At 44.3% G+C, this 22,750-nt stretch overlaps 1 protein-coding gene across 3 annotated transcripts; it reads right to left on the bottom strand.

The window, feature by feature from the left end:
- Positions 1-55: 55 nt before the first annotated feature.
- hadhb (hydroxyacyl-CoA dehydrogenase trifunctional multienzyme complex subunit beta) lies at positions 56-20,804 on the bottom strand. 3 transcript variants are annotated; one of them, XM_090233379.1, is made up of 16 exons: positions 20,741-20,804; positions 20,186-20,260; positions 12,524-12,565; positions 12,335-12,431; positions 12,152-12,196; positions 11,828-11,927; positions 9,218-11,740; positions 8,851-9,153; positions 7,134-7,314; positions 6,688-6,809; positions 6,527-6,606; positions 6,360-6,407; positions 6,157-6,244; positions 2,831-2,905; positions 640-804; positions 56-563 (listed from the first exon to the last, which is right to left on the bottom strand). In XM_090233379.1, exons 8-16 carry the CDS (start codon positions 8,977-8,979, stop codon positions 528-530), a joined length of 924 nt encoding a protein of 307 aa, XP_090089505.1. In that variant the 5' UTR covers positions 8,980-9,153; positions 9,218-11,740; positions 11,828-11,927; positions 12,152-12,196; positions 12,335-12,431; positions 12,524-12,565; positions 20,186-20,260; positions 20,741-20,804; the 3' UTR covers positions 56-527. The 3 variants fall into 3 exon arrangements, with proteins under 3 accessions (XP_090089505.1, XP_021456825.1, XP_090089506.1); XM_021601150.3 differs by having other exon boundaries at positions 8,851-9,038; positions 11,653-11,740; XM_090233380.1 differs by lacking the exons at positions 11,828-11,927; positions 12,152-12,196; positions 12,335-12,431; ... (1 more) ...; positions 20,186-20,260; positions 20,741-20,804 and having other exon boundaries at positions 8,851-9,183; positions 9,218-9,426.
- Positions 20,805-22,750: the final 1,946 nt, after the last annotated feature.

Raw genomic sequence — 22,750 nt, 5'->3', positions numbered from 1 at the left:
GTAATGGAGGTTACAATTTTAGAAACAGAAAATAAATGACATCTCTATGGGAAGCTGTAGGCTAGTTCTATTTTTTAATGAAATCCTTGTAGTAACACATTAATTTGTAAGAAAACAAAAAGGCAGAGTATAAACATATCATATTGATCGGATCAGGGTGCATGTCAAGAGTCTAATGGCTTCTCCTCCATCTGCCCTGATAAGAACACAGCTGATGGCATCACGGTAGACAACTACCGACTAAGAATTTCCTTTTATGAGAGGAAATGAGGAGGCCACAGACTATGGAGAAAGGCCCACTGTTACTGTCTGTGTGAATGCTACTGCAGCGTTGCACCCTAACAGCAAGGCAACCTAAAACTCTGCTATAATTTACACCCTCTCCTCCACACAAACACATGCCCTAACCCAACCAGGCAAAATGGTGTTAGTATGTACAGTCTGATAATGTGGGTGTTACTCCACTCTGTGTGTATATGCGTACACAGTCTTCTCCTGCATCATCTCAGTCCTCCCAGAATCCTGTTCTACTGGGGGTATGCTTCGATCACCATTGCATGTCCCTGAAACACACACAGGTAAGATTACTTTTCTGTCCATTACATTGAATTAACTGGAAGTGTTGGTGTAGTGTGTTACCTGTCCTCCCGCAGCGCATGCAGCCACCAGTCCATACTGGCCCCCCTCCTTCAGCAGGCGGTGTGCTACCGTGGTTACCAGACGGCAGCCGGTGGCTCCAAACGGATGACCAAGAGACAGACTGCCCCCCCACAGGTTAAACTTCTCCATGGCAGGGGCCCCCACCTAAACAGGCAGCAGAGTTAGGGGAAGGAACATCTCTGCTGGACAGACTAGACAGCAGAGTTAGGGGAAGGAGCTCTTTGTTCCAGTTACGATCTGTTCTCTTAAAGACATACTCTGGAACTTTGGCAACTACGCATCTTTTAACCCTCCCGCTTTGGGCTGGATGTGTCATCATGCATAATCTATGAGCAAAATTACTGTCTTACCTCAATTGGTTTCAAACTAAACTATTTTGTGACCAACTTCTTGAAGCTGTGCAGCACAATTTTTCCTACATTTTCCCCATGTCAGCCTACCCCTTAGCAATTAGAGTTTCAGCCAATGAGCTTCAGCCGCCTGCCATTTGAGTGACAGCTAGCAAGATGAAAACACAGCAGAGAGAAAGCAATGCCGCGCTGCACATATGTAGTACGTGATTATCAGGATGGCTTGGGCTTTTGAGTGCTATAAAGCAGATCTTCCGGAAAGTCTAACACGCATGTACCCTGAACTTAAATTGAGCATTTGACCAATTACACCAGACTTTAGCTGTGGGTTGACAGAGATTAGGAATGGGGAAAACCTCACTGTTTGTTGTAAACAGAACGTGGATGAGGCAGAAACTCTGAAACCCACTGTATTTCCTACCTTGTAAACTCAGCAAAAAAAGAAATGTCCACTGTCAACTGCGTTTATTTTCAGCAAACTTAACATGTTTAAATATTTGTATGAACATGACAAGATTCAACAACAGACAAACTGAACAAGTTCCACAGACATGTGACTAACAGAAATGGAATAATGTTTCCCTGAACAAAGGGGGGGGGGGGGGGGGGGGTCAAAATCAAAAGTAAGTTCACTGACATTTCTGGGGGGAAATGGCCCTAGCCCTCACCCTCCGATCCAACAGGTCCAGACGTGCTCAATGGGATTGAGATCCGGGCTCTTCGCTGAACATGGCAGAACACTGACATTCCTGTCTTGCAGGAAATCACTCACAGAACGAGCAGTATGGCTGGTGGCATTGTCATGCTGGAGGGTCATGTCAGGATGAGTCTGCAGGAAGGGTACCACATGAGGGAGGAAGATGTCTTCCCTGTAACGCACAGCGTTGAGATTGCCTGCAATGACAACAAGCTCAGCCCGATGATGCTGTGACACACCGCCCCAGACCATGACGGACCCTCCACCTCCAAATTGATCCCGCTCCAGAGTACAGGCCTCGGTGTAACGCTCATTCCTTCGACGATAAACGCGAATCCGACCATCACCCCTGGTGAGACAAAACCACAACTCGTCAGTGAAGAGCACTTTTTGCCAGTCCTGTCTGGTCCAGCGACGGTGGGTTTGTGACCATAGGCGACGTTGTTGCTGGTGTTGCCTAGTGAGGACCTGCCTTACAACAGGCCTACAAGCCCTCAGTCCAGCCTCTCTCAGCCTATTGCAGGCAGTCTGAGCACTGATGGCGGGATTGTGTGTTCCTGGTGTAACTCGGGCAGTTGTTGTTGCCATCCTGTACCTGTCCCGCAGGTGTGATGTTCGGATGTACCGATCCTGTGCAGGTGTTGTTACACATGGTCTGCCACTGCGAGAACTATCAGCTGTCCGTCCTGTCTCCGTGTAGCACTGTCTTAGGCGTCTCACAGTACGGACATTGCAGTTTATTGCCCTGGTCACATCTGTAGTCCTCATGCCTCCTTGCAACATGCCTAAGGCACATTCACGCAGATGAGCAGGGACCCTGGGCATCTTTCTTTTGGTGTTTTTCAGAGTCAGTAGAAAGGCCTCTTTAGTGTCCTAAGGTTTCATAACTGTGACCTTAATTGCCAACCGTCTAAGCTGTTAGTGTCTTAACGACAGTTCCACAAGTGCACGTTCATTGATTGTTTATGGTTCATTGAACAAACATGGGAAACAGTGTTCGAACCCTTTACAATGAAGATCTGTAAAGTTAGTTGGATTTCTACAAATTATCTTTGAAAGACAGGTTCCTGAAAAAGGGATATTTCTTTTTTTTTGCTGAGTTTATATATAGTTAATATTTTACCTTAGCCTTCCGTCCCATGTAGGTCTGTGCAAACCAGTCTGAATCCAACGCTTTCAGGTTAGCCATGATCTGGCCCTGTTAAAAAACACAGCGGTGTTACTATAGATAGAGGGGAAACATTGAGGCCTTGTTATAGAACAGAGCAGTGAACTCTTCCTCAATATCACACAATCAGTACGTTGTCAAAACTAAACATCTAAATCCAATTTCATTTATCACACACACCCCGAATACAACTGACAGAAAAATGCTTAAACTTTTAGGCGCCGAGTTCAACAAAAATATAAAATACACAAGAATGGAGCTACAGTTAAAGTTAGAGGTTTTCATATACCTTAGCCAACCAAATTCATTTAAAAACTCAGTTTCACAATTCCTGACATTTAATCCTAGAAAAAATTCCCTGTCTTAGGTCAGTTAGGATCACCACTTTATTTTAAGAATGTGAAATGTAAGAAAAATAGTAAGGAGAATTATTTATTTCAGCTTTTATTTCTTTCATCACATTCCCAGTGGGTCAGAAGTTTACATACACTCAATTAGTATTTGGTAGCATTGCCTTAAATTGTTTAAACTTGGGTCAAACGTTTCAGGTAGCCTTTCACAAGCTTCCCACAATAAGTTGGGGGAATTTTGGCCCATTCCTCCTGACAGAGCTGGTGTAACTGAATCAGGTTTGTAGGCCTCCTTGCTCACACATGCTTTTTCAGTTCTGCAAATAAAACAATTCCATAGGATTGAGGTCAGGGCTTTGTGATGGCCACTCCAATACCTTGACTTTGTTGTCCTTAAGCCATTTTGCCACAACTTTGGAAGTATGCTTGGGGTCATTGTCCATTTGGAAGACCCATTTGAGACCAAGCTTTAACTTCCTGACTGATGTCATGAGATGTTGCTTCAATATATCCACATCATTTTCCTACCTCATGATGCCATCTATTTTTATTTTGTGAAGTGCACCAGTCCCTCCTGCAGCAAAGCACACATGATGCTGCCACCCCCGTGCTTCACGGTTGGGATGGTGTTCTTCGGCTTGCAAGCCTCCCCGTTTTTCCTCCAAACAGTTCTCTTTTTGGTTCATCAAAAAGTATGATCTTTGTCCCCATGTGCAGTTGCAACCCGTAGTGTGGCTTTATGGCAGTTTGAGCAGTGGCTTCTTCCTTGCTGAGCGGCCTTTCAGGTTGTCGATATAGGACTCATTTTACTGTGGGTATAGATACTTTTGTACATGTTTCCTCCAGCATCTTCAGAAGGTCCTTTGCTGTTGTTCTGGGATTGGTTTGCACGTATCACACCAAAGTACGTTCATTTCTAGAAGACAGAATGCATCTCCTTCCTGAGCGGTATGACGGCTGTGTGGACCCATGGTGTTTATACTTGCGTGCTATTGTTTGTACAGATTAACGTGGTACCTTCAGGTGTTTAGAAATTGCTCCCAGGGATGAACCAGACTTGTGAAGGTCTACAATTGTTTTTCTGAGGTCTTGGCTGATTTATTTTGATTTTCCCATGATGTCAAGCAAAGAGGCACTGAGTTTGAAGGTAGGCCTTGAAATATATCCACATCCTCAAATTATGTCAATTAGCCTACCAGAAGCTTCTAAAGCCATGACATCATTTTCTGGAATTTCCCAAACTGTTTAAAAGGCATAGTCAACTTAGTGTATGTAAACTTCTGACCCACTGGAATTGTGATAGAATTCACTGTAAAAAATAGTTGGAAAAATGACTTGTGTCATGCACAAAGTAGATGTCCTAATCGACATGCCAAAACTATAGTTTGTTAACAAGAAATTTGTGGAGTGGTTGAAAAATGAGTTTATGACTCCAACATAAGTGTATGTAAACTTCCGAATTCAACTGCATATACAGGGAGTACCAGATCACTGTGGAGTCAAACGTTTTAGAACACCTTCAATTATTTACCATTTTCTACATAGTAGAAAATAACAATGGAATCACGTAGTAACCAAAAAGTGTTAAATTCAAATATATTTTATATTTGAGATTCTTTAAAGTAGCCACCTTGATGACAGCTTTGCACACTCCTCATAATAAGGTATTAGAGGTAGATATGTACATAAGGGGTAAAGTAGACTAGACATCAGGATAGATAATAATAAGGTATTTGAGGTAGATATGTCCACGAAGGCAGGGTAAAGTGACTAGGCATCAGGATAGATAATAATAAGGTATTTGAGGTAGATATGTCCATGAAGGCAGGGTAAAGTGACTAGACATCAGGATAGATAATAATAAGGTATTTGAGGTAGATATGTCCATGAAGGCAGGGTAAAGTGACTAGGCATCAGGATAGATAATAATAAGGTATTTGAGGTAGATATGTCCACGAAGGCAGGGTAAAGTGACTAGACATCAGGATAGATAATAATAAGGTATTTGAGGTAGATATGTCCATGAAGGCAGGGTAAAGTGACTAGGCATCAGGATAGATAATAATAAGGTATTTGAGGTAGATATGTACATGAAGGCAGGGGAAAGTGACTAGGCATCAGGATAGATAAGAGTCAAATAAAGAACAGCATACGATTAGTGTGAAAGTGTGTGTCAAATCAAATTGTACTGGTCACATACACACGTGTGTGTGTGTGAGCATGTGTGAAGGTTTGTGTGTATATAAAGTAGTGTGTTTGTGAGTGTGTATATAAAGTGCAGTGTGTGGGTGTAGGGTCAGTACAGATCGTTCTGGTACCATTAAGATGTACTGGGCAAAATAAACTGACCATGGACTTCAGGAAAAGGAGGGCCGAACAGGCACCCATTAACAGACGGGACTGTAGTGGAGCGGGTCGAGAGTTAAGTTCCTTAGTGTCCACATCACCAATGAACTGTCATGGTCCAAACACACCAAGACAGTCATGAAGGCACGACAACATATTTTCCCCCTCAGGAGACTGGAAAGATTTGTCATGGGTCCCCAGATCCTCAAATTTCTACAGCTGCACCATCGAGAGCATCCTGACCGGTTGCATCACCGCCTGGTATGGCAACTCTCAGCATCTGACCTTAAGGCACTATAGAGGGAAGTGCATCACTAGGGTTGAGGTGCCTGCCATTCAGGACCGGTGCAGTTGCCATACCAAGGGGTGATGCAGCCAGTCAAGATGCTCTTGATGGTGTAGCTGGAGGATCTGAGGGCCAAATCTTTAACCTCCTGAGGGAAAAGAGGCGCTGCCATGCCATCTTCATGACTGAGTTGGTGTGCGGGGACCATGTCAAGTCCTTAGTGATGTGGACACTGAGGAACTGGAAGGGTGTAGAACTTATACTGAGCTCCACAAAGGAGATACGACAGAGTAACTCACAGCAAAGGCCTCATGGAACTCGAAGACATCAATGTCATCCATAGTCAACCCTGCACGTGCCAGAACTTTCGGGGTTCCATATGCTGGCCTGAAGAGGAGAAACAAACTCATGACCTACTCATCCTCCTCTAAGGTTATATAGACCATAGAGCTACTATAGCTGGGTTAAAAGTTCAGGTCTACTGTATGTCCGGGTTACTCACCCAAGCAGCAGCTGGTCTTTGGGGTCCTGAGACACGAACACAAAGTCTCTGCAGAACACACACAGCAGATATACAACACACTACTACACTGCAGATAATTTTATGTAGTATAGCAGATACTTTTATGTAGTATAGCATAAGAGCACTAATACAGTATAACAGAGTACCTGAGGTAGGCTTTGGGCTTGTATCCCATGGCCAGGGCTTTCTCTTCTGACATGATGAGGACAGCTGATGCACCATCGGTCTGAGGAACACAATTTAAACTCAGTCATTTGAGGTGCCGAGTAACAGTGCTCTCTCTCTGTGTGTGTGCGCATGTGTGTACCAGAAAGGAAGAGTTAGCAGCAGTAACAGTGCCATGAGGTTTGATAAAGGCAGGTTTCAGTTTGGCCAGTTGTTCCATGGAGGATGGACGGATCCCGTTGTCCTTGGCGACCGTGTCACGACCTACACACACACACACACACACACCAATATTTGTGATCATCATCGCAGTCATAGAATGCTCTGTTTGATGCAGGGGTTGCCAAACATTTTTACTTAGGTCTCCCCTTCCATCATTGGGAAACACCCCAACCCAATTTAGAAATTGCACCATGTGCATTTTAACAATTTGGTAACCACTGGCATGATGGACTAACTAACCCGCTGGTCACTGGTCTAAAACTCGACTAACTAATCCTCTGGTCACTGGTCTAAAACTCGACTAACAAATCCTCTGGTCACTAGGCTCTCCAACACCCTAAAACCACCATGTGTCAACATGGTTACCTGGCACCTTGAAGCTGATGACGTCACTGAGGAGTCCTGCATCCTGAGCCTGTTTGGCTAGTGTGTGTGATCGTAGAGCGAACTCATCCTGCTCCAGCCGAGTCACTCCAAACGCTGCAGCAAGACGGTCTGCACTGTGACCCATCGTCTCTGCCGTGGAGAACTCTGCTACAGCAGGCAGCTAAACACACACATTATATAAAAAAAAACACTATACAGTGCCTTCAGGAAGTATTCAAACGCCTTGACTTTTTCCACTTTAAGTTACAGCCTTAAATAAAACAAAAACATGTATTTATTTAACTACAAAACTGAAATATCACATTTACATAAGTATTCATACCCTTTACTCAGTACTTTGTGGAAGCACCTTTGGCAGTGATTACAGCCTCAAGTCTTCTTGGGTATGACGCTGCAAGCTTGGCACACCTGTATTTGGGGAGTTTCTCCCATTATTCTCTGCAGATCCTCTCAAGCTCTGTCAGGTTGGATGGGGAGCGTCGCTGCACAGCTATTTTCAGGTCACTCCAGAGATGTTCGATCGGGTTCAACTCCGGGCTCTGGCTGGGCCACTCAAGGACATTCAGAGACTTGTCCCGAAGCCACTCCTGCATTGTCTTGGCTGTGTGCATAGGGTCATTGTCCTGTTGGAAGGTGAACCTTCGCCCCAGTCTGAGGTCCTGAGCGCTCTGGAGCAGGTTTTCATCAAGGATCTCTGTACTTTGCTCCATTCATCTTTCCCTCGATCCGGACTAGTCTCCCAGTCCCTGCCGCTGAAAAACATCCCCACAACATGATGCTGCCACCACCATGCTTCAACGTAGAAATGGTTCCTGGTTTCCTCCAGATGTGACGCTTGGCATTCCAAGAGTTCAATCTTAGTTTCATCAGACCAGAGAATCTTGGTCTTCATGATCCAAGCGGACTGTCATGTGCCTTTTACTGAGGAGTGGATTCCGTCTGGCCACTCTACCATAAAGGCCTGATTGGTGGAGTGCTGCAGAGATGGTTGTCCTTCTGGAAGGTTCTCCCATCTCTACAGAGGAACTCTAGATCTCTGTCAGAGTGACCATCGGGTTCTTGGTCACCTTCCTGAGCCTTGGTAATTCCAAACTTCTTCCATTAAAGAATGATGGAGGCCACTGTTCTTGGGGAACTTCAACGCAGCAGACATTTTTTGTACCCTTCCCCATATCTGTGCCTCGACACAACCCTGTCTTGGAGCTCTACGGACAATTCCTTCGACCTGACGGCTTGGTTTTTGCTCAGATATTCACTGTCAACTGGGAGACCTTACATAGACAGGTGTGTGCTTTTCCAAATCAGTTGAATTTACCACAGTTGGACTCCAATCAAGTTGTTGAAATATCTCAAGGATGATCAATGGAAACAGGATGCACTGGAGCTTGAGTCTCATAGCAAACAGACTGAATACTTACATAAATAAGGATCTGTTTTTATTTTTAATATATTTACTGAAATATCTAAACCTGTTTACACCTTGTTATTATGGGGTATTGTGATGTCATTATGGGATATTGTGTGTAGATCGATGAGGATTTTTATTTATGTCATCAATTTTAGAATAAGGCTTTAACGTAACAAAATGTGAAGAAAGTCAAGGGGTCTGAATACATTCCGAAGGCTCTGTATAAAACCCACATACGACAAACAATCAAATTAATTTCCTGAAGTTATAAACACACATAACACACACCTCAGGTGTGAGATGAGCCATCCTGATAGAGCCTATAAGGCTGAGGCGTTGTCCGAGGGTCTTCGCTCTGTTCAGAGCCAACATGGTCTTCCTCATCTTCCTGCTGTGACGAATAGGAACGTCCGACATAAACTCCACCCCTCCAGCTACTATAGTATCACACTGGCCTGCTGTGATCAGCCCCACACCTACAACACACACACAGTTACTATCGTATCACACTGGCCTGCTGTGACCAGCCACACAACACACAAGTCACACACCGGTACCTGTGGCCATCGTCACACACACACACACCGGTACCTGTGGGCATCGTCACACAGACACCGGTACCTGTGGCCATCGTCACACACACACACACCGGTACCTGTGGCCATCGTCACACACACACACCGGTACCTGTGGCCATCGTCACACACACACACCGGTACCTGTGGCCATCATCACTTTGAGCCACTGTACCAGCTGTCTTCTGCCGGGGGATTAGGTGTTCCCTCCATGGATGTCCCTCCAGCTGCCTCTCCCTGTCTTAATCAATCAACTGCCTGGACCACTGTTGCCCCCCTCCGCTGGGCCGTGCTGTCTGGATCAGAACTCTGTCCCTTTGGCTGTTGTGTCCTGCACACAGCCTGAACCACCACTCTCTGGATCAGAGCTCTGTCCCTTTGGCTGTTGTGTTCTGCACACAGCCTGAACCACCACTCTCTGGATCAGATATTCTTCACATCAACAACATATGAATCACTACAAAACTTATTGTATGACCTCTTATACTCTATATTATGCCTAGCCTTTGGAACTTTGGTTTTCCTAGATATGGCTAATACACTGCTCAAAATAAAGGGAACACTTAAACACAATGTAACTCCAAGTCAATCACACTTCTGTGAAATCAAACTGTCCACTTAGGAAGCAACACTGATTGACAATACATTTCACATGCTGTTCTGCAAATGGAAAAGACAACAGGTGGAAATTATAGGCAATTAGCAAGACACCCCCAATTAAGGAGTGGTTCTGCAGGGGGTGACCACAGACCACTTCTCACTTCCTATGCTTCCTGGCTGATGTTTTGGTCACTTTTGAATGCTGGCGGTGCTTTCACTCTAGTGGTAGCATGAGACGGAGTCTACAACCCACACAAGTGGCTCAGGTAGTGCAGCTCAGTCAGGATGGCATATCAATGCGAGCTGTGGCAAGAAGGTTTGCTGTGTCTGTCAGCGTAGTGTCCAGAGCATGGAGGCGCTACCAGGAGACATGCCAGTACATCAGGAGACGTGGAGGAGGCCGTTGGAGGGCAACAACCCAGCAGCAGGACCGCTACCTCCGCCTTTGTGCAAGGAGGAGCAGGAGGAGCACTGCCAGAGCCCTGCAAAATGCCTCCAGCAGGCCAAAAATGTGCATGTGTCTGCTCAAACGGTCAGAAACAGACTACATGAGGGTGGTATGAGGGCCCGACGTCCACAGGTGGGGGTTGTGCTTACAGCCCAACACCGTGCAGGACGTTTGGCATTTGCCAGAGAACACCAAGATTGGCAAATTCGCCACTGGCGCCCTGTGCTCTTCACAGATGAAAGCAGGTTCACACTGAGCACGTGACAGACGTGACAGTCTGGAGACGCCGTGGAGAACGTTCTGCTGCCTGCAACATCCTCCAGCATGACCGGTTTGGCGGTGGGTCAGTCGTGGGGTGGCATTTCTTTGGGGGGCCGCACAGCCCGCCATGTGCTCGCCAGAGGTAGCCTGACTGCCATTAGGTACCTCAGACCCCTTGTGACACCATATGCTGGTGCGGTTGGCCCTGGATTCTTCCTAATGCAAGACAATGCTAGACCTCATGTGGCTAGTGTGTGTCAGCAGTTCCTGCAAGAGGAAGGCATTGATGCTATGGACTGGCCCACCCGTTCCCCAGACCTGAATCCAATTGAGCACATCTGGGACATCATGTCTCGCTCCATCCACCAACGCCACATTGCACCACAGACTGTCCAGGAGTTGGCGGATGCTTTAGTCCAGGTCTGGGAGGAGATCCCTCAGGAGACCATCCGCCACCTCATCAGGAGCATGCCCAGGCGTTGTAGGGAGGTCATACAGGCACGTGGAGGCCACACACACTACTGAGCTTCATTTTGACTTGTTTTAAGGACATTACATCAAAGTTGGATCAGCCTGTAGTGTGGTTTTCCACTTTAATTTTGAGTGTGACTCCAAATCCAGACCTCCATGGGTTGACAAATTATCAATTTATCAATAATTTGTGTGATTTTGTTGTCAGCACATTCAACTATGTAAAGAAAAAAGTATTTAATAAGAATATTTCATTCATTCAGATCTAGGATGTGTTATTTTAGTGTTCCCTGTATTTTATTGAGCAGTGTATATATAAAAATACACCTTATGGAACAGCAGGTACTGAAGCAACAAACAGACACACAGATTTGGTGTTGTAGATATGTGGGAGTAGAGAAGATGCCTGAGGGAACAATGTACTGTGAAATCTGTTATGAATGTATTATAATGTACATCTGCCTAAATGTTGCTGGACCCCAGGAAGAGTAGCTGCTGCCTTGGCAGGAACTAATGGGGATCCATAATAAACACCAGGAAGAGTAACTGCTGCCTTGGCAGGAACTAATGGGGATCCATAATAAACACCAGGAAGAGTAACTGCTGCCTTGGCAGGAACTAATGGGGATCCATAATAAACCCCAGGAAGAGTAGCTGCTGCCTTGGCAGGAACTAATGGGGATCCATAATAAATACAAAAATCACAGACCGGTACGTGTGGTTATAATTACAGACCTGTTGTCATAGCGACGTTGGAGGAGATGCAGGCCATGGTGACGGTGTGAGATGGGATCTTATCAGAGAAGCCTGCTCCCAACGAAGCCTGGAAAACACATTATACACTCAGACACTCGGCATACGTGTGACAGGGAAGGGGGTGGTGTGTATGTGTGTGTGTGTGTGTGTGTACCTCTCTAGCCACGTTGCTGGTCTTCACCTCCTGGATGACGGTTCCATAGATTATGTAATCTACTGCATCTTTAGGGAGACTGGTTTTATGCAGCAGACCCCTACACAGACACACCAGTGGGAGATCCCCATTAGCGACAGCTACTCTTACCGGGTTTCCAACGACTAACAGGAAAAACATTACAAAACGACTTTACATCCATTTGGTTTTATTTGTTATGTTAAGCATCTATCAATTACACATACATGTCAGTACATACACAGAACAAGCAGGTCACATGGAGAGGCGTTGTGAGATGATGTGTATTAAACAGAGATGACTTACTGTAGAGCTGCTCTGGCAAGGTCATGGGGCATCAGATCAGCATATCTGGAAACACATACATTTTGAACACCGACACCTTTTCAACCCCTCCCACCCCAACCAAACCTATGCTCCCAGCCTTACTGGAAACACACACCTTTTCAACCCCTCCCACCCCAACCAAACCTATGCTCCCAGCCTTACGTGGTTCCTGAGAGAAGGAACGGTGTTCTGACTCCTTCCACCAGAACTATGTTCTTCACTCCAGGTTTGGCCAATGTCTTCTTACTCTTAGTCTGGACTGGACACACAGACAAAGAAAATATAGTAGACGGTGTGTGACGTCACGAACGCAGGGCAGGGGGCTCAAAGAGTGTGTGTGTAGACTCTTACCCTGGGCATGGAGCTGGACGGATGTACTGAGGGAGCGGGTCGCTGTAGAGAAAACAATCAGTGTGAGTGACAAGGGCTGACCCCATTTCATTTATCACGTGTTTAATATGTCTTATTTACACACAATATTCTGATATTGTTATATTTGGTATCACTTGTTTGTTTTTCCTTCACCTCCAACCCCTTTCCATGTGTGGAACGGATGTGGGTGGGGCTAGGTCTACATAAGGGTGCTAATTTAACTCAAAAGCCCTGACGAAGGCCGCGAGACCGATACGTAAAGCCCTGACGAAGGCCGCGAGGGCGATACGTAAAGCTCTGACGAAGGCGATACGTAAAGCTCTGACGAAGGCGATACGTAAAGCCCTGACGAAGGCGATACGTAAAGCCCCGACGAAGGCGATACGTAAAGCCCCGACGAAGGCGATACGTAAAGCCCTGACGAAGGCGATACGTAAAGCCCTGACGAAGGCGATACGTAAAGCCCTGACGAAGGCCGCGAGGGCGATACGTAAAGCCCTGACGAAGGCCGCGAGGGCGATACGTAAAGCCCTGACGAAGGCCGCGAGGGCGATACGTAAAGCCCTGACGAAGGCCGCGAGGGCGATACGTAAAGCCCTGACGAAGGCCGCGAGGGCGATACGTAAAGCCCTGACGAAGGCCGCGAGGGCGATACGTAAAGCCCTGACGAAGGCCGCGAGGGCGATACGTAAAGCCCTGACGAAGGCCGCGAGGGCGATACGTAAAGCCCTGACGAAGGCCGCGAGGGCGATACGTAAAGCCCTGACGAAGGCCGCGAGGGCGATACGTAAAGCCCTGACGAAGGCCGCGAGGGCGATACGTAAAGCTCTGACGAAGGCCGCGAGGGCGATACGTAAAGCTCTGACGAAGGCCGCGAGGGCGATACGTAAAGCTCTGACCAAGGCCGCGAGGGCGATACGTAAAGCTCTGACCAAGGCCGCGAGTGCGATACGTAAAGCTCCGACGAAGGCCGTGAGGGCGATACGTAAAGCTCTGACCAAGGCCGTGAGGCCGAGACGGTAGCTTATTAAAGATCAGTGATACTATCAAGAGCAGTGTGCGGTTTCCTTGTTCCTTCATCTTGTTCAACTGTTACCATGCACCTGCAAAAAAGACTGCTCAGATGTGCGAGTGCCTTTAGATTGAAAAAAACTCTAGTGGTGGTGAATTAAGTCATTTTTACAGCAAGTTAAACAAAGTCTGTTTTAACATCCGTTGAGAATGACAATAGTTCCTCAACGTAGCCCATTAGAAACATCTTTCCAGCTCTCGCCCTTTTGATGACCACTCCGCATTAAATGGGAAGTAATGCTCTGACCCGGTGGAAATAACAGGCTTAACGGATTCCTTCTTATCCAAATAACGTACAGCTGTGTCTGTCCAGAGAGAAACTGGGGGCAGAATATTTGATAAAATGTTGCTAGTGCACTAGCACAAGCTTTGGGCCCAAGATAGTTGATACAATGTCTCAAGTTCCTTGCAGACAGGCCATGCATAGCCAATGTGATTTATAAGAAATTTATGATGATATATTCAACCTGCAATGTTTTTATGTAGGCTATTTTTACATAGTTGGATTTCAGATTATAATTTTAGATAGAATCTTGATTAACCACATGCCATTGATTTTCAGATATGAAGACAAATTAAACGGTTCCATGAAAACCTTAAATGGTACGCAGAAATGGTACGATAACATGGCACTTCAAATGGAAAAAAGGTTGCCGACCGCTGGTGTAGAAGGCCAGCAGCAATGGGGGGGGAGGGGGCCAGGGACAAGTTCAGCAGCTTCATCTAGTATCTATATGGAAAAACACTGGGTTGAACATGTTGACCATTGGATTGGTCAAGAGAACACACTCGGTGGACCAAGATTTATTTTCACCCCGGTAAAACAGAGTTTGGTACAAAGACAGCATGATCTCATCTCACATTCCTAGTCAACACAGTTGTGTGTGTTTAAGGGTTTGCATTAACCGGTAATAGCCGGCTTTTGGCCCATAAACAAAAAGGAAAGTCAAAAAAAATGTTGGGGGGAGTCGGTCAAATTGTCCCGGAAAAATGTAAATAACAGTCGATGTAAATACAACTGCCTTGTCATACTTATTGGTCTACAGGTTATTTTGCGATATGAAATTGCAGTATGTGTATTTTCTTTAGTCGTCATGCATCTTATTTATCACAGCAAATGCTACAGAGCCTAGCAGTGGAATAATACCCCATTCTGGATGGTGATGGAGTGAAACATTAACACTAGAACCGCCAAGACAGTCAATCTGACAGTTTTCAATAACTTAATTTAAAAAGAATTGAACCCACCTGTCCTACCCTGACTTCTAAATATGTCTATTTTACACTAGCAGTACCCGGAGATAAATATCATAAAACACTGAGCATTTCATCCTCAAAGCGCAATGAGTCAAAATGATAATTTGCATATTTAAATAGTCAGACTTCAAGGAGTACCAATAGCCACCAGTCTAAATAAATCCAACTAGAAAAACCTGGCCTCGATGGACTAAGGCAGGGGTCTCCAACTCATCCCATGGAGGGCTTAGTGTCTGCTGGTTTTTCCCATCCAATTAAAACCTAGACAACCAGGTGAGAGGAGTTCCTTACTAATTAGTGACCTTGATTGATGAAGTAAATGGGAGGTGTGAAATCTCGCAGGCCCTCAGCCCTCTGTGGAGTTTGACACAGGTGCTCTAAGGTAACAGAAAATGAAATGTAAATATCTGAAAAAGCATAATAAAAAACATGTCCATTAGTTTGTTACTGCAGGCTAAATGTAAAGAAAATAAATAATAAAATAATGAAGTGTAAAATAAACTGTACTCGTCGGGTGCATTTGTTACAACTATGAAACAAAAAGCATGTGCGTTGGAACAGGTTCCTTTATTTTTATATACCAAAACCCGTGAAGGCTCCTCAGAGGACGAAGGGAATTTAATAAAAACAAAGTGAAACGTAAAAAGTTATCCTTTTTAGATAAAACTATACTCATTGTATTCACGTCACCAAATAACTGATTAAAACAGTTATGAAGGTCTACAGTAGCCTCAACACCACCGTGGTAGCACATCGGTGTAGCCGGAGCACAGCTTTTTTCCGTCCTCCTCTGGGTACATTGACTTCAATAGAAAACCTAGGAGGCTCGTGTTTCTCACTCACTTCCATAGACTTACAAAGTAATTATGACAACTTGCAGAGGAAGTCTAACCTATCAAAAGCTCTTGCAGCTTGAACTGACATTTTGTCCACACAATCAAAGGATCTGAGAATTCTTCTAGTACTGAAAGCTACAGCTATCTAGCACTGCATAACATGAGGTGAGCAGTTGACTCAGAAAGACGATAGTTAAATTAATTTCTTAAAATGAAGCATGAGACAGCTAGCTATATTTTGTTTAATGCAGCTAGTTAGTTTAGCCTACTCAGACACCAGGTTCAAAACAGAGACGGATGCTAGCTGGCTATCCAACACTGGAACTCTCAAGTCGCGCTAAGTTTTTGGTTTTATTAATTTATTGCCATCGGGGCCTGTAACTGCTCACTGTGACTGTACTGCATGATTGCAGCGGATTTACTAACAAGTTAGAGTAGCTACACTATATATATATATATATATATATATATATATATATATATATATATATATATATATATATATATATATATATATATATATATATATATATATATATATATACACACACACACAAAAGTATGTGATCACCCCCTCAAAATGAGTGGATGCAGCTATGTCAGCCACATGTATAAAAATCGATCACACAGCCATACAACCTCCATAAACAAACATTGGCAGTAGAATGGCCTTACTGAACAGCTCAGTGACTTTCAACGTGGCACCGTCATAGGATGCCACCATTCTAACAAGTCAGATTGTCAAATTACTGCCCCACTAGAGCTGCCCCGATCAACGGTAAGTGCTGTTATTATGAAGTGGAAACGTATAGGAGCAACAATAGCTCAGCAGCGAAGTGGTAGGCCACACAAGCTCACAGAACAGGACCACCAAGTGCTGAAGCACTTAGCGTGTAAAAACCGTCTGTCCTCGGTTGCAACACTCACTACTGAGTTCCAAACTGCCTCTGGAAGCAACACCAGCAGAATAACTGTTAGTCGGGAGCTTCGTGAAATGGGTTTCCATGGCAGAGCAGCCACACACAAGCCTGTAAAGCTGATGTAAAGCTTGCCGCCATTGGACTCAAAAGCAGTGGAAACGCATAATCTGGAGTGATGAATCACACTTCACCATCTGGCAGTCCGACAGACAAATCTGGGTTTGGCAGATGCCAGGAGAACACTACCTGACCCAATGCAGAACCAACTGTAAAGTTTGGTGGAAGAGGAAAAATGGTCTGGGCTGTTTTTCATGGTTCGGGCTAGGCCCCTTAGTTCCAGTGAAGGGAAATCGTAATGATACAATGACATTCTAGATGATTCTGTGCTTCCAAATTTGTGGCAACAGTTTGGGGAATCCTGTTTCAGCATGACAATGTCATCGTGCACAAAGCGAGGTCAATACAGAAGTGGTTTGTCGAGATGGGTGTGGTACAAATTGACTGGCCTGCACAGAGCCCTGACCTCAACCCCAATGAATACCTTTGCGAAGACTTGGAACGCCAACTGCAAGCCAGGCTAATCGCCCAACATCGGTGCCGACCTCACTAATGCTCTTGTGGCTGAATGGAAGCAAGTCCCTGCAGCAATGTTCCAATATCTAGTGGAAAGCCTTCCCAGAAGAGCGAACACTGTTATAGCAGCAAAGGGGGGGTCCAACTCCATATTAATACCCATGAGGAGGTGTCCACATACACTACATGACCAAAAGTATGTTGACAATGATGTAGGCTGTGTGTAGCAGTTATGATATGAAGGTTTGGCTTGGAGGGGTTCTCACAAGTTCACAGACAGCTGATGTGTTGTGCACTGAAGTCCAGAAGCAAAGCGAAAAGGTGAGGAGAGCTCGTAGATGCGAGAAGGAATTACACAACGAGCAAAATGAACCGTGAATTGTGTGAGATCAGGGGTGCAGTCATTGCGTCGATTCTGAAAAACTTTTCTTAAATCGGAAGCGGGAAAAACATACCCGAATTTGCTGTTGGACTCATGATTACACCTTAGATCAGCTAGATGCAAGCAAAAGTGTGCAAGGTGGTGTTTAATGTGTTACTATCTGTCATATTGATTCCTCTCATTTCTCTTGACCTACGTTGTAAACTTTCATTCATAGGCCAGGTTGTATCAACCTCATGATGGGTATAGGGAACATTAGAGTATCATGTAGTAGCCTAAACCTGTCAATGTTACATTGAACTGGGTGAATGGAATATGAATGACAGTCATCCAATACGCTGTAATAGAAATAAGACAACGCCCATAAAAAATGTAATATTTTCCTCATCTTAAAACGGCACCAACCGCCACTGAACTAAAAATACCCAAACCAACAAGGCGCACGTTGAGCAAGACGCTCAATGAAAAAAACCTAAAGCCTAAACATCAGCGCTTTGTGAAAATCAGCAAAAAAGCAAAGTACCATTATAATGAATGTGTCGACATGACAGCAGTCATTTACTGGACATTATTTGTGGCCTCGCTCATGCTTACAGTATGGTGTGGGTTCACGTAAAAGTTGGATCTCATGTAGCTGTTTTCCCTGGTCCAACAGTCACCACTAGTCACTCTCACTTGATTGTAACACTGTTCAAACATGTTGATTCCAGCTAAAACAGCTGTTGTGGGTTCTGTTCTGAGTGAATCTGCTGACAGCCTCTTTTGGAATCTTTGCTGCTGCCTTGACCCTCATGTGTCTCTCCTGTAGGCCCTATGTTCTCCTGTCGCCCATCTCCTGGAGCAGCCCCCTATCCACAGACGGGACAGCAGTTGAGAAGGTGAAAAGCTTTAAGTTCCTCGGCGTACACATCACTGACAATCTGAAATGGTCCACCCACACAGTCTGTGTGGTGAAGGCACAACAGCGCCTCTTCAACCTCAGGACGTTGAAGAAATTCGGCTTGGCCCTGAAGACCCTCAAACTTTTACGGATGCACCATTGAGAGCATCCGGTCAGTCTGTATCACCGCCTGATATGGCAACTGCACCGTCTGCAACCGCAGGGCTCTCCAGAGCGTGGTGCAGTCAGCCATATGCATCACCAGGAACACACTGCCTGTCTTTCAGGACATGAAGGTCAGACTCCACTCTGCGGCACATCAATCGGCAGGTTGAAAATGATGAGATTGTAGACTCCTAAATTGATAGCTGTAAAATTGCCTAACTGCACTAACTAGCTACTTCACATGCTTATATTTACTTTAGTATTATTGTGTGTAGCTACGCTGGCTACCTAGCCTGCCCATACAGAGCATTGTGGGTTAGTAGTAGACTTGAGCTGAAACCGATTTCCACGTTGCTACCAACCTTACAACACTGAACATGTAAAAAGTGTTGGTCCCATGTTTCATGAGCTGAAAAAAAATAAAAAATCCTATCAATTTTCCATTCGCACAAAATGCTTCTCTCAAATTTTGTGCACAAATTTGTTTACATCCCTGTTAGAGAGGATTTCTCATTTGAAAAGATAATCCATCCACCTGACAAGTGTGGCATATCAAGAATCTGATTAAATTGCATGATAATTACACAGGTGCAACTTGTGCTGGGGAAATAAAAGGCAACTTTAAAGTGTGCAGTTCTCACAACACAATGCCACAAATGTCTCAAGTTGAGAGAGCGTGCAATAGGTATGCTGACTGAAGGACAATCCACCAGAGCTGTTGCCAGAGAATTTAATGTTAATATCTCTCCCATAAGCCTCCTCCAACGTCGTTTCAGAGAACTTGGCAGTACGTCAAACCGGCTTCACAACAACTTCAGCTCAGGACCTTCTTCACCTGGATCATCTGGGGGGTGGGGGGGCGGTGGAGCATTTCTGTCTGTAATAAAGCCCTTGTGTGTGGAATAACTCATTCTGATTGTCTGGGCCTGGCTCCCCAGTGGGTGGGCCGATTTAATTTATTCTTATGTAAATCAGTAAATTCATTAAAATTACTGCAGTTACATGTGTCAGTATATATTGCAAAATGAAACATTTGTTCACAAAAAAATTGTTCTCACAGTGTTATGTAACACTGTAAATTATAGAAATTTGTGGTTTTGGGTGGATTTTTCCTTTACGTTTAGGCATCTTTTACTTTCAGTTTTGTACTCTAGCTTCAAACAATATTTTTGGTAATATAAAATATATTTCACAGCAGTTTAAATGGTACAATGATTCCCTACACTATACTTGCTTGATTTGTCATAAACTGAAATTAGGCAAAGCAATACAATTTTAGCAACCAGGATATGGCGGCACGTTTTCTACACAGTGCATATTTAACAACCCACTCTAGCTGTTGCGTCGTTATTCCCCCTCTTTAAAAATGTTTAACAAAGATTTAACCTGTCAAATATGGACATGCTTGCAGGAGGTGTGCTGTTTAAAATGATGTTTTCCCACGAATTGCATTCATGCCCTAACGTATATGGGTCCGGTAAATGTCTCAAATGTCTGATCAATTCAAATGCCACCGGCCACTTGTCAGAAACCCTGTTTGGTGTGTGTGTGTCTCACCATACTGCACAGCCCAGGCAGGGTTGACTGGAGGACAGCACCGTAGAGAGTTCATCAACATGGACGCCATTTTATCTGTCAACACAAACAATGTGGTCCATATCAATAGAGTAGGAAGTGCAGTAATCCAGTAGTTTTGCCCTACAGGCTGTAGGCTACAGCCATAAACACGATGATTTGAAAATAACCTGGATGTGACGCAGAAGCCCCTCCACAGAGACTGGCGCATGTTGCGGTTAAAGCTACTTCGTAGCTGTAGTTTTGATAATGTGTTGATTTACTGTGTGTTGTAGATATGGAGATTATGATGACAGAATTAACCACTGAGGTATAGGATTTAACCTACTACACTTTACAACCAGCCCCACCCCCCAACCCAGCGGTGACCCTTCACCCAGATCCCCTTCCAGAGAATGACAAGGGCAGAGTGACGAGACACTCTTTAACCCTGTACACTAGCGGGACTTCATTAATTCACAGACATTGTTAGTAGCTGTAGTTAATTGTATCCCAATGTTGCATTAAATTTGGTTTAGTGCAACTAACACTCTTTACCTTATATCTGTCTCCCGGCAAAGCTCTCCTGTCGGTGTCTCTCTCCGGCGTCTGTGTCTGAATCAGATGCGGACTATCAAACCGCCTGTGTTCTCAGGACCCGTAAAGGGGTTTGGTTGTCCTAAGAGATGCCCATTTTAAAGCGTAAAAAAACTCATGAGGTATGAAACCTATTTTTACCTTTCACTGGAGATAATATCGTCAAAATCTAACTTAAGATTTACAAAAAATGTTTTTACTTTTGACTAATTCAACGATGAATATATTAACATTTTCTTAACGGCGCTCTTTCGTCTCTTCTCTGAGTTGTAAACGGGTCCTCTGAAACCACAGATAGAACAACGAGCCAGATATTTCAACAGATGTAAAAAATATTGAGCATCCGGTTGGTGTTTACACTCACTACCAAATATGGTGATGAGAGGAAGCCCAGTGGCGAAGGTGGAGCCAGATGGATTAAGGCATACATTCTGCAAATTTTCTCATCGATGGCACATTTTATTTCCATACAGTTTTCTGATTACCCCCCAAAAAAATAACAGAGTAGACTGCGTTTTAGAATCTGTAACAAATAGGTTGGATTGCGTTTGGTAGACTTTTCCCGTTGCAAAACAGGAGTGCTAGGGCAAAATGCAGTGGTAGAAAAAGTACCCAATTGTCATACTTCAGTAAAAATAAAGATACCTTAATAGAAAATGAGTCAAGTAAAAGTCACCCAGTATAATACTGCTTGAGGAAAAGTCAAAGTATTTGGCTTTAAATATACGTAAGTATCAAAAGTAAATGTAAAAGTATAAATCATTTCAAAGTCCAAAGTCCTATACAGTTGAAGTCGGAAGTTTACATACACCTCAGCCAAATACATTTAAACTCAGTTTTTCACAATTTAATCCTTGTAAAAATTCCCTGTCTTAGGTCAGTTGGATCACCACTTTATTTTAAGAATGTGAAATGTCAGAATAATAGTAGAGAGAATGATTATTTTCACCTTTTATTTCTTGAGTTACATTCCCAGTGGGTCAGAAGTTTACTCAATTAGTATATGGTAGCATTGCCTATAAATTCAAATATTTCCACAATAAATTGGGTGAATTTTGGCCCATTCCTCCTGACAGAGCTAGTGTAATTTTTATTTTACCTTTATTTAGCTAGGCAAGTCAGTTAAGAACAAATTCTTACTTCAATGACAGCCTAGGAACAGTGGGTTAACTGGTCTAGGAACAGTGGGTTAACTGGTCTAGGAACAGTGGGTTAACTGGTCTAGGAACAGTGGGTTAACTCGTCTAGGAACAGTGGGTTAACGACAGATTTTTACCTTGTCAGCTCAGGGATTCGAGCTTGCAACCTTTCGGTTACAAGTTCAATGCTCTAACCACTAGGCTACCTGTAGGCCTCCTTGCTCACACACACTTTTTCAGTTATGCCCACACATTTTCTATAGGATTGAGGTCAGGGCTTTGTGATGGCCACTCCAGTACCTTGACTGTGTTGTCCTTTGGCCATTTTGCCACAACTTTGGAAGTATGCTTGGGGTCATTGTCCATTTGGAAGACCCATTTGCGCCCAAGCTTTAACTTCCTGACTGATGTCTTGAGATGTTGATTCAATATATCCACGTAATTTTCCACCTCATGATGCCATCTATTTTGTGAAGTGCACTAGTCCCTCCTGCAAAAAAAGCACCCCCACAACATGATGCTAATACCCCCGTGCTTCACGGTTGGGATGGTGTTCTTCGGCTTGCAAGCCTCCCCCTTTTTCCTCCAAACATAACGATGGTCATTATGGCCAAACAGTTCTATTTTTGGTTCATCAGACCAGAGGACATTTATCCAAAAAGTATGATCTTTGTTCCCATGTGCAGTTGTAAACCGTAGTCTAGCTTTTTATGGCGGTTTTGGAGCAGTGGCTTCTTCCTTGCTGAGCGTGTCGTGGAAATTTCCTCTTCTTACCAAATCATGGGAGCAAACCACAACACAAGTCAGAGTTAGTTATCAAAGTCCATCTTTA

Source organism: Oncorhynchus mykiss, chromosome 4 (genome assembly GCF_057628025.1).
Source record: "Oncorhynchus mykiss isolate SJ-2025 chromosome 4, ASM5762802v1, whole genome shotgun sequence".
Lineage (NCBI taxonomy): Eukaryota > Metazoa > Chordata > Actinopteri > Salmoniformes > Salmonidae > Oncorhynchus > Oncorhynchus mykiss.
Note: the sequence above shows the minus strand (reverse complement) of the source record. Positions and strands in the feature narration are given on the sequence as shown.